A 15,219-nucleotide genomic window follows, 5' to 3' on the forward strand; every position below is an offset into this window, starting at 1 on the left:
GATAAACACCCAAAAGAAAGATTGCTTGATCATATGATAGATACATTTTTTATTTTTTGAGGAACCTCCATACTCCTTTACATAGTGGCCACATCCACAATATACAAAGGGGTCCATTTTCTTCACATCCTCACTACACTTGTCTTTTGCTTTTCCTTTGATAATATCCATTCTATCAGGTATGAGGTGATACCTCGTTGTGATTTTGATTTTCATTACCCAGATTGTTAGTGATGTTCTGCACCCTTGCATATACCAACTAGCCATTTGTATGTTGTCCTTGGAGAAATGTCTGTTCAACTCTCTAGCCCATTTTTAATCGAGTTAGTATTCTTCTTGCTGTTGGGTTGTTAGAATTCCTTATATAATTTGGAAATCTATCTCTCATCTGATATAGAGTTTGCAAATATTTTCTACCATTTTGCAGGTTGCTTTTTTACTCTGCTATTTCCTCTGCTGTGCAAAAACTTTCTGGTTTGATGTAGTTTCAGTTATCTATTTTTGCTTTTGGTGCCTGGGCTTTTGGTGTCATGTCTAGAACTCATCGCTAAGACCAATGTCATGAAGCTTTCCACCTATATTTTCTTCTTGAAATTTTACACTTTCAGGTCTTGTGTTAAAGTCTTCAGTCCATTTTAAGTTGATTTTTGTGGATGCTGTAATATATAGTTCCAATTTCATTCTTTTGCATATGGACATACACAGTTATATCAGACTTATGTTGAAGAAAGTAGAGAAAACCACTTGGAGAAGGAAATGGCAACACACTCCAGTGTTCTTGCCTGGAGAACCCCAGGGACGGGGGAGCTTGGTGGGCTGCTCTCTATGGGGTCGCACAGAGTCAGGCACGACTGAAGCGACTTAGCAGCAGCAGCAGCAGCAGCAGAGAAAACCACTAGACCATTCAGGTATGACCTAAATCAAATCCCTTATGATTATACAGGGGAAGTGAGAAATAGATTTAAGGGACTAGATCTGATAGACAGAGTGCCTGATGAACTATGGACAGAGGTTTGTGACATTGTACAGGAGACAGGGATCAAGATGATCCCCATGGAAAAGAAATGCAAAAAAGCAAACGACTGTCTGAGGAGGCCTTACAAATAGCTGTGAAAAGAAGAGAAGTGAAAAGCAAAGGAGAAAAGGAAAGATATAAGAATCTGAATGCAGAGTTCCAAAGAATAGCAAGAAGAGATAAGAAAGCCTTCCTCAGCGATCAATGCGAAGAAATAGAGGAAAACAACAGAATGGGAAAGACTAGAGATCTCTTCAAGAAAATTAGAGACATCAAGGGAATATTTCATGCAAAGATGGGCTCAATAAAGGACAGAAATGGTATGGACCTCACAGAAGCAGAAGATATTAAGAAGAGGTGGCAAGAATACACAGAAGAACTGTACAAAAAAGATCTTCATGACCCAGATAATCACGATGTTGTGATTACTCACCTAGAGCCAGACATCCTAGAATGTGAAGTCAAGTGGGCCTTAGGAAGCATCACTACGAACAAAGCTAGTGGAGGTGATGGAATTCCAGTTGAGCTATTTCAAATCCTGAAAGATGATGCTCTGAAAGTGCTGCACTCAATATGCCAGCAAATTTGGAAAACTCAGCAGTGGCCACAGGACTGGAAAAGGTCAGTTTTCATTCCAATCCCAAAGAAAGGCAATGCCAAAGAATGCTCAAACTACCACACAATTGCACTCATCTCACATGCTAGTAAAGTAATGCTCAAAATTCTCCAAGCCAGGCTTCAGCAATACGTGAACCATGAACTCCCAGATGTTCAAGGTGGTTTTAGAAAAGGCAGAGGAACCAGAGATCAAATTGCCAACATCTGCTGGATCATGGAAAAAGCAAGAGAGCTCCAGAAAAACATCTATTTCTGCTTTCTTGACTATGCCAAAGCCTTTGACTGTGTGAATCACAATAAACTGTGGGAAATTCTGAAAGAGATGGGAATACCAGACCACCTGACCTGCCTCTTGAGAAACCTATATGCAGGTCAGGAAGCAACAGTTAGAACTGGACATGGAACAACAGACCGGTTCCGAATAGGAAAAGGAGTACGTCAAGGCTGCATATTGTCACCTTGCTTATTTAACTTATATGCAGAGTACATTATGAGAAATGCTGGGCTGGAAGAAGCACAAGCTGGAATCAAGATTTCCGGGAGAAATACCAATAACCTCAGGTATGCAGATGACACCACCCTTATGGCAGAAAGTGAAGAGGAACTAAAAAGCCTTTCAATGAAAGTGAAAGAGGAGAGTGAAAAAGTTGGCTTAAAGCTCAACATTCAGAAAACGAAGATCATGGCATCTGGTCCCATCACTTCATGGGAGATAGATGGGAAAACAGTGGAAACAGTGTCAGACTTTATTTTTCTGGGTTCCAAAATCACTGCAGATGGTGACTGCAGCCATGAAATTAAAAGACGCTTACTCCTTGGAAGGAAAGTTATGACCAACCTAGACAGCATATTGAAAAGCAGAGACATTACTTTGCCAACTAAGGTCCGTCTAGTCAGGGCTATGATTTTTCCAGTAGTCATGTATGGATGTGAGAGTTGGACTGTGAAGAAGGCTGAGCGCTGAAGAATTGATGCTTTTGAACTGTGGTGTTGGAGAAGACTCTTGAGAGTCCCTTGGACTGCAAGGAGATCCAACCAGTCCATTCTAAAGGAGATCAACCCTGGATGTTCATTGGAAGGACTGATGCTGAAGCGGAAACTCCAATACTTTGGCCACTTCATGCGAAGAGTTGACTCATTGGAAAAGACCCTGATGCTGGGAGGGATTGGGGGCAGGAGGAGAAGGGGATGACAGAGGATGACATGGCTGGATGACATCACCGACTTGATAGATATGAGTTTGGGTAAACTCCGAGAGTTGGTGATGGACAGGGAGGCCTGGTGTGTTGCGGTTCATGGGGTGACAAAGAGTCGGACTCGACTGAGTGACTTAACTGAACTGAACTGATACACAGTTTCCCTGAAACCATTTACTGAAGGGATTATTCTTTCCCCATTGTGTACTCTGGCACCCTTGTCAAAGATCAGTTAATCATATATATGTGGGGTTTATTTTTTAAGGACTCGATTCTGTTCCATGCCTGTCTTTATGCCAGCACCATGCTGTTTTTATTACAGCACCTTAAATTAAATTAAATGTAATATATTTTAAAATCCACAGGTTGATACCTCCAGGTTTGTTTTATTTTCTCAGGATTGTTCTGGCTTTGTATGGTCTTTTGTTATGCAAATGAATTTCATATATATTTTTTCTGTTTCAGTAAAACACACCACTGCGATTTTAATGGGGATTGCACTGAATGTGTGGATCACTTTTAGCAGTATGGGTACTTTAACAATATTAAGTCTTTCATGAACAGAGGCTGTCTTTCCATTGTGTCTTCCTTAATTTCTTTCATCAGTGCTTTGTGGTTTTCAGTGTACAAGTCTTTCTCTGAGGAACTAAGGGACCAAACAGAAAAGCTACCAGGAGAAGCTCAAGGCTCATCCATGCTTTTCTAGCCCTGTCCTACCTTGATTGGGGGAATTACATTCAAATTACATTCCACCCTCATCCCCATCTTTCCACCCCCAACTGTGCTAAGTCAAAAGGGCTTGTCAAGCTTGAAAGCAAGAATTGGGCCATGTTATTCAGGAGGTAAAGGTTTCAAAAAAGTTAAAAAGCAAATACAAAATAATATATCCCTTTTCTTTCAAATGTAGTTCCCAGGAGTGAGCGGAATAGAAAGGGCCCTTGGCTGTCCCCAGCATCTTTGGCAACCTTCTTCCCTTTTGTGGCACCCTCCTTTCTCTTCCAGCAGCTAGATCCAAGGCAAGGAATTTGGCTCAAAAAAACCCAAAACAGGCAGCCAGTCCTATTTCAGCTATGGAGCATCCAGGTGAGAGTGTAGTTTGTTCTGAATTTGTATTTGGAGCCAACTAATGACCAAATATTACCTTGCCAGTCATTGTGCAGTCATGTATTTCCCTCAGAAAACTGGAGAGGCAGGTAAACTGTGGTCTAGGCCATGGTGAGCAGGATCCATGATTTTACCCATTGTTGTTTTCCAGAGACCAAGGGAATGAAGACCTCCGTATCATTCGCAAATGGTAACGCCAGATTTTAAGCCAGATATGGTTACTACAGGGCCTGTGCTTTCTCCAGGAAGTTTTTTCTGCGACACTGAATTGGGCCAAGAGACCTTGGAGGAGCCTCTTCTGTTGAGGTCTGAGAGAGGAGTTGAACCCCGCTTCCTCACATGCTGATCTACTTTCTGAAAAAGGGAGACTGTGAAGGCAGACAAAAGCCTATTGTTTCTTTGAATGTAATCTTAAGTAGTTGAGATAATATATGTATTAGTCAATAATTAGAACTCAGTTGATGGTAGCTTGGAAGAAATGTTTTGACCAACCTAGACAGAATATTAAAAAGCAGAGACATTGCTTTGCCAACAAAGGTCCATCTAGTCAAAGCTATGGTTTTTCTAGTAGTCATGTATGGATGTGAGATTTGGACTGTGAAGAAAGCTGAGCGCCGAAGAATCGATGCTTTTGAACTGTGGTGATGGAGAAGACTCTTGAGAGTCCCTTGTACAGCAAGGAGATAAAACCAGTCAATCCTAAAGGAAATCAGTCTTAAATATTCATTGGAAGGACTAATGCTGAAGCTGAAGCTCCAATACTTTGGCCACCTGATTGGAAAAACTGACTCATTTGAAAAGGCCCTGATGCTGGGAAAGATTGAAGGCAAGAGGAGAAGGGGACGACAGAGAATGAGATGGTTGGATGGCATCACTGACTCGATGGACATGAGTTTGAGCAAGCTCCAGGAGTTGGTGATGGACAGGGAAGTCTAGACTGCTGAAGTCCATGGGGTTGCAGAGTCAGACATGACTGAGCAACTCAGCTGATGGGAGCTAATGGAACAACATACTTATAAACTGTAAGTACTATAATTTTTGGTCTTCAGGACCAACACATGACATTTGAAATAATGAGTAGATCTAGGGGTACCTCTTTCAGCCTCTGCTTAAATTTTTTTCTTATTCTGAAATAATGAAGAAAAGAAGGAATTTAGAGCCAGGATTCAAATGATCCCCCAACTCTTCAAGATGTAATGAAAATGACACTATCTTCTTGTTTCCTTGGGACTTACTTAGTTTCTACTTCCTAAGTGTCTTTATAGAGGAAAATCCTTACCTAAGACATCTAACTGTTGATTCTTCTTCTGACATCTGAGACATCACCTGTGGCAGATTCTAATGGGTGCCTACTCAACAGCCTTACAGATTCCTTACAATCTGGCTTACAGATTCATGATTTTACCTGGTAGAAGAAAGCAATTTGCTCAAGAAGATTCCCCGGTTCCAGGGAATGAACAGTGATTGTCTAAACCAACCATGGTAACCCATTCCCCTTTATCACAGGTTGGTTTACCAAATTCTGGCTAATGGTATCTAAAAAGATGTCTGTTGACACTTTTGCAGAGTTGGAGAGAGATATATGCAAGATAAACTTCTTTCTTTCCTGCATTGGCTTTGCACAGAGCAGTAGCTGCCATTTTAGCACCACAATAAAGCCAAGAAAATAATTGAAAAGCTGATATTGTTAAGCTAAAGAACTAGCCCAGAACCATCTATCTCAAGGATTATTACCATGTGAGAAGATAAAGAATCCTGTTATTTAAACCCTTTGGAGGCACATATTCTATAATTTACAACCAAAATCATTCTAACAAGTATATCATTATTTCACAAACTTACCCCAAACTGCCCTTGGAGTGGCGGTAAGAAAACCCCATTGAAGGAGCAACTGGAGTAAGGGCAATAACTGGTGTTAAAGAGTTGAATGATGCTTTGCTGACATTGTTGGAAGCGTCCAGTGCCATGGATGTCAACGTCAAAGAGTGGATAAAATGAAGAATTCAACTCATATCTCTTGGTACAGAAACCTTCGTTGAAGACACTCATCTTTACTTTCCTTCTGTATCCGGAGTGAAAGCATGGCTCACGGATGATTCCATTTGTACCCTGAAGGGGAAAAAATCACTTAAAGGCACCACGTGCAAATGCTTTGGACAAAAGCACCAGTCTGACTTCATTAATGTATAGCAACTGAACAACATCCAGGCACTCAGCACTGGCATCAGTAGGCCCCTGCTCTGTCTTTTTGACCCTTGGGAATAGTCATATTTGTTTAACAGGCACCAGAAATGGTATCAGATGTAAATGAACTTTTGCTACTTATAGGAAGCTAATGTGGTTGAAGCTGGGCCCAGAGATTCCACTTGTTTCGATTGGCCCTGAGTGCTTAGGTCAGAAGCAGATCCACAAGGAACACTCTCAAGGGTCTCAAAATTCTGAGCCTGAGGTAGTTCTCTGGGGGTCTGCTTATCTTCCTGCCCCCACGTCTAAGCCAGAAGCAAAAATCCCAAGAACTAGAAGTGCCATAAATCATATTGACACAGGAGTATCAAAATGATTTTCAGCCCACAGCTCAGTCTGTTCAAGAGAAGACCGGGGGCGGCGATGGATGAGAGGCTTAGTGGAGCCTTAGGGCAGCAGCCCCTCCACTCATGGCAGTCATCTTATTGACGGTGCAGAAAGCTTGGGAGGAAAGCATGCACACACACACACATACAATACTCTAGGCTTTTCATTGTCAGCTCTACAGGGATGAGAAATTATTTCCAAAGAAAGGATTTGAGTCGTGTTCTTGGAGACAGGGCAGTAAACAAAAATAGGAGGTGATGTCTAGATGGGACAGTTCACAGGAATTGACCAGATGTTCATAGATATCCTCCCTGAAAAATTTTGGAAAGTACCGCAACCAACTTCAGACCAATTATGCAGTAGAAATAGAAAACAACAAGATGTGGGGGCTGGAGGCCCCCAGCTGTTGGGAGGGTGGTCTGGATTCAGTTATACTTGCCTGAAGTCCCAGGGCCAGTTTCTGAAAAAGTGCTTGGTCTTTCCCATAGCACAGGAAGCTGTGTGTGTATACATTGTAGTTCTTGCCATAGAGGCGAAAGTACAGGTTGTTGTCTGGAGACTCAGTCGTTTCATTTCGGGGCACAAAAGTGATTTGTGTAGAGGCTCCCCCAAGGTCTAAAGCTCCATAGGTTTCCTGAGTATCGTCTTTGCTTGGCTTCAAGTTAAACCAACTCAATTTCTGAAAAAGAGTATAGTCACCAGCTGTAGAAGCCTCTGTACATCTCGCTTTTCATATGATTTCTTGGACTCAAGGACTTCCTAAGGCATAGGAGCATAAGGGTGACACCAAGCTCACCAGAGGTTCCTGAGTCTGCATCAAATCAACAGCAAGAAAAGAGGGGCTTCAGAGACTCAGCTCAGATTGTAGCAATACAGGGCCAGTTTACAACCAGGGGCCAGAAAGACTAAAATTCCAATCTCCACTCATTTGCTCATTAGCTGTGTGACCTTAGGCAGAATAATTACCTTCTCTAGGCCTCCATTTGTGGCTTTTCAATGAGAGAACATCTCCTATAAGTATTCTGAAGATTAAATCAAATGGTATATGAAAAATGCTTTGCATATAGCGCAAGACACACAGCACCGGGAAGATAACAGATACCTTTATTTTCAATGATAGATTTTTAATTTTTCTATGTGTGCGTGTGTGCATACAAAGTCACTTCAGTCCTGTCTGACTCTTTGCAACCCTATGGACTATAGCCCACCAGGCTCCTCTGTCCATGGGATTCTCCAGAAGACGACTGGAGTGGGTTGCCATGTCTTCCTCCATGGGATCTTTCAGACCCTGGGATCAAACCCGTGTCTCTTGTGTCTCCTGCAGTGGCAGGCGGGTTCTTTACCACTAGTGCCACCCAGGAAGACTGATTTTTCTACACTTCTTTATTTTTTATTTTTTCTGTATCTCTGTAAGGTGAAGATATGGCTCCTTTATTCTCCGATAGTAAGAGTAGTTGTAAGAGAATTATACCTCTGGTGACCCTTGCAAATATGAGAGGACGTTAATTTGTTCATTTATCCATCATTCATTCTGTTTAATGGCATTGACCCCCATGGAGCCACCTCCCAGGGTGCTGTGAGATAATCACCTGAGTGAATTTGCCCAGCAAATAGTTGACAGTAATCCAGCCATAGGCACCTTCCTCCTGGCCACTGATGATTCTGGCACCTTGGAAGTCAAAGGGGTACTTGCTGATGCTGCTTGCAACCACAGTCAGGATCTTGTCTGCCATCTGTTTATTTTCCATCCTGCACAAAGAGCTGAGGTTACTGGTTTTGTTTGAATAACTACCACTACCTACTGCAGCCAGAGCTTCCAGCTTGTTCTACTAGGAAGCTGAACCACAAACTCATGGACTAAACAGATGGATGGAGATCCCCACACTTGGCTGTCTGAGGAGCCCTCCCTTGGGGTGAGGCATAACTACTCTTGGCCCCCTCTCTCCAAATCCAAATCCTTTCAATCCCTACATAGGTTGGTCCTCTTAAAAGACCATTTGCATTGTTGTTGCCTGGCTCCAGGAAATTATCAGAGTAATTTTAATTACGGTGGTGGTAGCTGGATATTGCTTGATCACCAAACCTAGAGCTGAGCTGTGCTACATTAGCTATTAATGGAGGCTTTGAGCTGCTTACACAGCCTCAGGACTCTCCTTGAGGTTTTTAATTAGGGCTCTAGTAAATTCCAGGTGGTAAACGTCCTGAGACAGATACCCAAACTCAGTTGGTGCCAGATTGGTTAAAAAATAAAACAACTTTCTCATATTGTGCCTTGGTTTTGGGGTTTGAAATCTTCAGATCTAAAGAAGAAATCTTCCAGGGTTGTCATAATGAAGATGGACAACTGCTTTCACCAAGGTTTGCATGCTCAGCCATGTCTGACTCTTTGCGGCCCCATGGCCTGTAGTCCACCAGACTCCTCTGTCCGTGGGATTTTTCGGGCAAGGATACTGGAGTGGGTTGCCATTTCCTTCTCCAAGGGGTCGTCCCAACCTGGGGTCAAACCCATGTCTCTTGTGTCTCCTGCATTAGCAGGTGGATTCTTTTACCACTGCACCACCTAGGAAGCCCTTCCAAGATCTAGCTAATACAATACCGAGAGTCTCTGGGTCAGAAAATGCTGCCTTCCAACTGGCATCAGACTCCATAATCTCTCAGTCGAATGCCTTCCATACCCTAGCAATGGGCCTCCTTATCCCTAGCTTTCCTCCCTTCCAATCCACCTCTCTACCAGTGTGCATGGCACACTGCATGGCAAATAGAGGGGAAAATGTGGACGCAGCAGCAGATTTCCTCTTCTTGGGCTCCAAAATCACTGTGGATGGTGACTGCAGCCATGAAATCAGAAGCCGTTTGCTTCTTGGTAGGAAAGCTACGACAAACCTAGATGTGTGTTGAAAAGCAGAGACATTACTCTGCTGACAAAGGTCTGTATAGTCAAGGCCATGATTTTCCCAGTGGTCACATACAGTTGTGAGAGTTGGCCCACAAAGAAAACAGAAAACCAAAGAATTGATGCCTTCGAACTGTGGTGCTGGAGAAGAGTCCTGAAAGTCCCTTGGACAGCAAGGAGATTCACCCAGTTAAACGTAAGGGAGATAAAATGAATATTCACTGGAAGGAGTGATGCTGAAGCTGGAGCTCCAGTATTTTGGTCATCTGATGCTAACAGACTACTCATTGGAAAAGTCCCTGATGCTTGGAAAGATTGAGGGCAGAAGGAGAAGAGGGTATCAGAGGATGAGATGACTGGACGGCATCACCAATGCAATGATAATGAACTTGGGCAAGCTCCGGGAGATGGTGAAGGCCAGGGAGGCCTGGCATGCCACAGGCCATGGGGTCGTGAAGAGTCAGACTCGACTGGGTAACTGAGTGTCACCGGTTGTGAAGCATCCTTTCGTGGGTTCCCATTATTTCCCAGATAAACTCCAATCTCCTTGGCATGGCCCATGAGGCACACTGTGATTTGAACCTTGCCCTCTTGGAATCCCACTCAGAATCTGGCTCTACCACTTGCCAGATGAGTGACCTTTGGTGAGTTTCTTAACATCTGTGCACCACAGCTTTCTTAATCTGGTTAAGAATAGCTAATGGTACCTCTTACTGTATAGAGTTACCTCCGTAACATGGTGCTGAGAACCTAGAAAAGGCCCAACAAATACAAGCTTCTACCACTATTATTGTCACTATTGATATTTACCCTATGCACCCTGTGTTCCATTTGTGCAGAACTATCTATAGTCCTCTGAACAGGCCCTGGTCTCTCACATATCCCTCTTGGGTACAGTGATTAGAATACAAGATCCAGGAAAAGGAGGGACTTGTGCCTCACATGTAATAGGTGTCCAATAAACATAGGTTATCAGAGAAGGCAATGGCACCCCACTCCAGTACTCTTGCCTGGAAAATCCCATGGACGGAGGAGCCTGGTAGGCTGCAGTCCATGGGGTTGCTAAGAGTCGGACCTGACTGAGCGACTTCACTTTCACTTTTCACTTTCATGCATTGGATAAGGAAATGGCAACCCACACCAGTGTTCTTGCCTGGAGAATCCCAGGGATGGGGGAGCCTGCTGGGCTGCCGTCTATGGGGTCACACAGAGTCGGACACGACTGAAGCGACTTAGCAGTAGCAGTAGCAAACATAGGTTATGGAATACATAACATCTCCTTGGCCTGTGATGCCCTTCTCCCAACCTCCAACAAGCCCTCGATGATTTGGTTCATGTACTCCTCCTCTGGTGAGTCTTCTTGATCTCCTCCCATCCTTGGCAGGGACAGGTATGTTCCTGTAGCAGCTCTGAGCACTCCTCTAGCAAAGAATTGGCCACCTGTATCAAAACTCGGATCTTGGGAGATGAATAGTCTATTCCCATGTCCTGGGACAGAGGAGGTGGTCACTACGCACTGAATCAATGAGTGAACAAACAAATGAAAAATTAAGCCGATAGGTGCTAAGTGGTGATCAGTAATGCTGTGCTGGGACAATTTGTGTCTTGGGACATCTGTGATCTCCTCTGGGTCTCCTCCTCCCAGATATGGAATGGCTAAATCTGTTACCCCAAATATCAGAGTATACAGGCTCAATCTTTCTTTGTGCCATCACTCCCTTGAACTCCCTGTGGGGAGATCAGCACGAGGGCTTTTTTTTTTTTTTTTACATGTGTAAACTCCCATTATTATACATTCAAAGACTTTGGGAATATTATCTGTTCACTGACATTTTCTTTCTTCGGTGTGGATGTTTAGCATCTCTAGAATTGTGTTAAGAAGTAGTGTGGCATTTGCTCATAGTTCAGAGGCTCTAGTGCAACCAAGCCCAACTCCCAGCCGCGCTCAGTCCCTACAGGCTGCCATACCTGAGCAACCGCATGCCGGCCGTGGCTCCCAGGTAAACAGGTGTTTCTGTGTGCTGGATTGATGGAATCACTTTCCTGGCTCTTTCCATGCATGCAGTCATATAGACATGAATTTCATTTAATTTTTTAGCAAAGCTTGAGATTCCAGGACCTAGAGAAAGATGTAGAAGCAGATGAGAATCGTTTTTAAAAGTAAAGGACATATCATCACATTATTAGAGAAAATAGTGATGTTTTCTGAGAAAATGCAAGCAGATAATTTCTTTTTTTGATATTTATTAGGTTTTGGTGGGCTTCCCAGGTGTCTCAGTGGTAAAGAATTCATCTGCCAAGCAGGAGACCCAGGTTTGATCCCTGAGTTGGAACGATCCCCTGGAAAAAGAAAAGGCAACTCATTCCAGTATTCTTGCCTGGGAAATCACATGGACAGAGGAGCCTGACAGGCTACAGTCCATGCGGTCGCAAGTCAGATGTGACTTAGCAACTAAACAACAACATTAGGTTTTGGTACTTAAAGGATAACTCACTGAATCTAACCTTGGTAGGATTTATTGTCACACCTCGAGCTGGTTTTGTTTGCTGTTCAATAATTTTGCCACTGGGTGGTGCAATTTTCACATTCAATGACATAACCTTCCTAAAAACAGGCTCTCAGATTTTAATGGGGATCTTATAGATAACTACTCTATATATAGCTGCTTTATGACATTACTTCCACAAAGCTGTAGTTAAAAACACTAATTCCTAGAAGACCAGAAAGGTGAAAGGTAACATTTAGAATAAAAATTAAGAGTCTCATGTTCTACCGACTGAGCTAGAGAGATGGTGCGGGGAGGGAGGTGGGAGGGGGGTTCAGGATGGGGAACACGTGTACATCCGTGGCGGATTCATGCTGATGTATGGCAAAACCAATACAATATTGTAAAGTAATTAGCCTCCAGTTAAAATTAATTAATTTGTATTTAAAAAAATTTTTTTAAAGGAAGAAAAATTAAAATATGCACCAGGCACATGGGCTTTTACTGAAAAGATAGGAATGGCTACTAACTGGCTATATAATTGTGGCCAGTCCCCTAAAATTTCTGAAGCAAAATTTCTTCCTTCGTTAGAAAAAACAGGAATAGTATTCATGATTCCTCAGCAATTTTCCCATTCTGATATCCTGACTGCCTTGCAAAACTGTTTATCCAGTTTTAGAGCCTTTTAAACTGTTGCTATGGAGAGGATTAGAGCCAAGATTCCTTAAATTTTTTAAAGTTAGCACAACAATTTTGGCTCATTTTAAGCTAAAAATGCACATTTTCAATGCTTTATAATGAGGATTTGCTTTAACAGTAAGTATCCAGATCTTATCCATGCTGCTGCTATTGTTTAGTTGTGAAGTGGTATCTGACTCTTTGTGACCCATGAACTGTAGCCCGCTAGGCTCCTCTGTCTATGGGACTCCCCAGGCAGGAATACTGGAGTGGGTTGCCATTTCCTTCTACAGGGGATCTTCCCAACCCAGGAATTGAACCTGCATCTCCTGCACTGGCAGAAGGATTCTTTACCACCTAGCCACCTGGGAGGCCTCTATCTCACCCATATCATTCACCAGTATCATTCGCCAAATTTTAAACAGCCTGTCCACTTCACTGTAATAAGAAAAATCAGCTCCAAGTTACCAGCTAACTGTTTTGATTCCAAAAAGTCTGGCTTTCAGTAACTGGTGGCTCTCAACTCAACCTTTCTTTCTGTTTAAATATTTGATTAGAGAACTCTCTCCCTCTCTCTCTTTTGAGAAGGGAAAATTACTGCATTTATTAGACCAAATATGCATGGGATAAATCTCCATAGATAGCTGCGAGGTTAACACAGCAACACGACTTTCAGAAATGGAAGGCAATGAATAATTAAATAGAAGTCAATAAAACGAGGGATTCGGGTTTTAAGAAATGTTTGAAATACTATCTCAGAATTTATGAGACCAAACTGAGGACATCAGGCACTGGATACCATGACTCGCTGTCTTAGAAACACCTCCTATTTACAGCTTTCCTGACAAACTATGAAAAGTCAATTATCTTCTGGGGCGTAGGTAACCTGTCTGACTAAAACTAAACAGTAGGTCCCTGGCTCCAAAGGCCAAGAGAGGAGTCCGAAGATGACAGTGCCACGTGGTAACATTCAGTGCCTGCTGGAGTGTTGGATGGGAGGGAGCAGAGGGAGCTGTTGTCAACAACTCTGTCTTGTTTTGTGACCTGGAAAGAAAACTGACTAGGAAAAAGCTCAGCATGCAATGCAGTGACTTCGAGCAGCAGGGAGCCTGGAGTTGTACTAGGAGGCGAGATTCTTTCCCTAGGTCTGTTCCTACTCGCAAGTCACTAGACTTTCAGATTTTTTGCTTCCTTTTCTGTAAAACACGATTTCAGTGATCCACAGGGTCTTTTTTGCAGCCCTCAGGATCTATGATTTGCCTGCCTATACAGAAGCTAAAGGCTTTTAGAAATTTCTTCCAAGCCTCAAATTAGAGGACAAAGACTGAGAGCAGCAGTTCTCTGGACCAGCAGCATCAGCATCACCTGGGACCTTGTTAGAAATGCAAACTCTCAGACCTTGTCTCAGACCTACTGACCCAGAAACTCTGGGGTGAGAGCAGGCATCTGTGGTTCTGATGCAGGCTCAAATTTGAGAACCACTATCTAACACGTGGGTTTAAAGTTGTGCATGTCTTTGCCCAGCAAAGGAAACCACCAACAAAACGAAAAGCCAGCCTACTGAATAGGAGGAGATATTTGCTAATGAGATGACCGATAAGGGTTTAGTTAAATTGGAGATCTCAGTTTGAGCTCCAGTTCCATCACTTACTAGCTCAAGTAACCTTAAACAAGTGGCATAACTTCTTGAAACATCAGTGCCCTCATTGGAAAAAAAAAAAAAATGGGAATACATTCCTTACAGGGAGATTGTGAGGATGAGATAACGCATTTTCAGTACTTGGTGCACAGCACACAGAAGTGTCCTGTTGACGGGAGCTATTACCCAATTATTCTAAAGTATATTTTTCAAGGGCTTTATCATTAAGGACTGATTCCAATACTATTTTATAATGATAATACATTATTTATAAAATAGCAACAGTAGCAGCTCCACTACGTTCTCACCTGACTTCCCTTTTCCTCGTGTGTTTCACTTTTCACATGCCTCTTGTTCTCTTGTGCCCACTCTCTCCCGGCCCCTTTTTCTTCGTCTTACCTTTCAGCTTGCATTCTTCTATCTGAGTCACCACCCCCGTGTCATTCTCCTTCTCTGCCGGCCATCTATAGATGTACAAACTCGTGTGAGAGGAGCCCGCATCCAGCACAATCCCAAACTGAGGGCAAAACAAACCGAGAACTTGTCAGCGTTACATCATTCTTCTCCACATTGAGCTTGCAACAGAAAGGACACAAAAGACAGGGGCTTTCAGAAACAGGAGGAGAAAGTATTTCAACTCATGGTGAGGGTGGGTTGGGTGCTAGGGGAGTGAGTGCCTGGAGTTGTGCTGATCACAAGATCGACCAACACACCAGTCTCTCTAGAACTGTGGCTCTCAGTGCTGGCTGCACGTTAGCGACATCCAGCCTTTACCCAAGGAGGGGCCTGCCATTGGAAGCTTCTCAGGTGATCAGTATACTGAAGTAGCTGAGACAATAGAAAGGGAATAGAAAGCAATTAATCCAGCAGTTCCCAAGCCTGGAATCATGTGACAATCATCTGAAGAGTTTCAAAGGCTACTGCTGCTAGTGTCTGGCTCCCAGATTTGTGATTTGATTGGTCTAGTATGTATGAGGTCTGGAAGAGAGATATCGAAAATATTAAATGTACCTGTTTTT

General features: G+C 43.1%; 1 protein-coding gene across 2 annotated transcripts in view; it reads right to left on the minus strand.

The window, feature by feature from the left end:
• Positions 1-15,219, minus strand: part of ENTPD1 (ectonucleoside triphosphate diphosphohydrolase 1) — a 99,999-nt gene that overhangs the window by 15,084 nt on the left and 69,696 nt on the right. For both annotated transcript variants that reach the window (XM_013975163.2, XM_005698264.3), the window contains exons 3-7: positions 14,600-14,717; positions 11,366-11,516; positions 8,094-8,253; positions 6,944-7,183; positions 5,776-6,042 (exon numbers count right to left, since the gene is read on the minus strand). In XM_013975163.2, the coding sequence (XP_013830617.1) occupies positions 5,776-6,042; positions 6,944-7,183; positions 8,094-8,253; positions 11,366-11,516; positions 14,600-14,717 (936 nt within the window). The remainder of the gene's footprint in view (positions 1-5,775; positions 6,043-6,943; positions 7,184-8,093; positions 8,254-11,365; positions 11,517-14,599; positions 14,718-15,219) is intronic.

Source organism: Capra hircus, chromosome 26, assembly GCF_001704415.2.
Source record: "Capra hircus breed San Clemente chromosome 26, ASM170441v1, whole genome shotgun sequence".
In the NCBI taxonomy this organism is placed as follows: Eukaryota; Metazoa; Chordata; class Mammalia; order Artiodactyla; family Bovidae; genus Capra; species Capra hircus.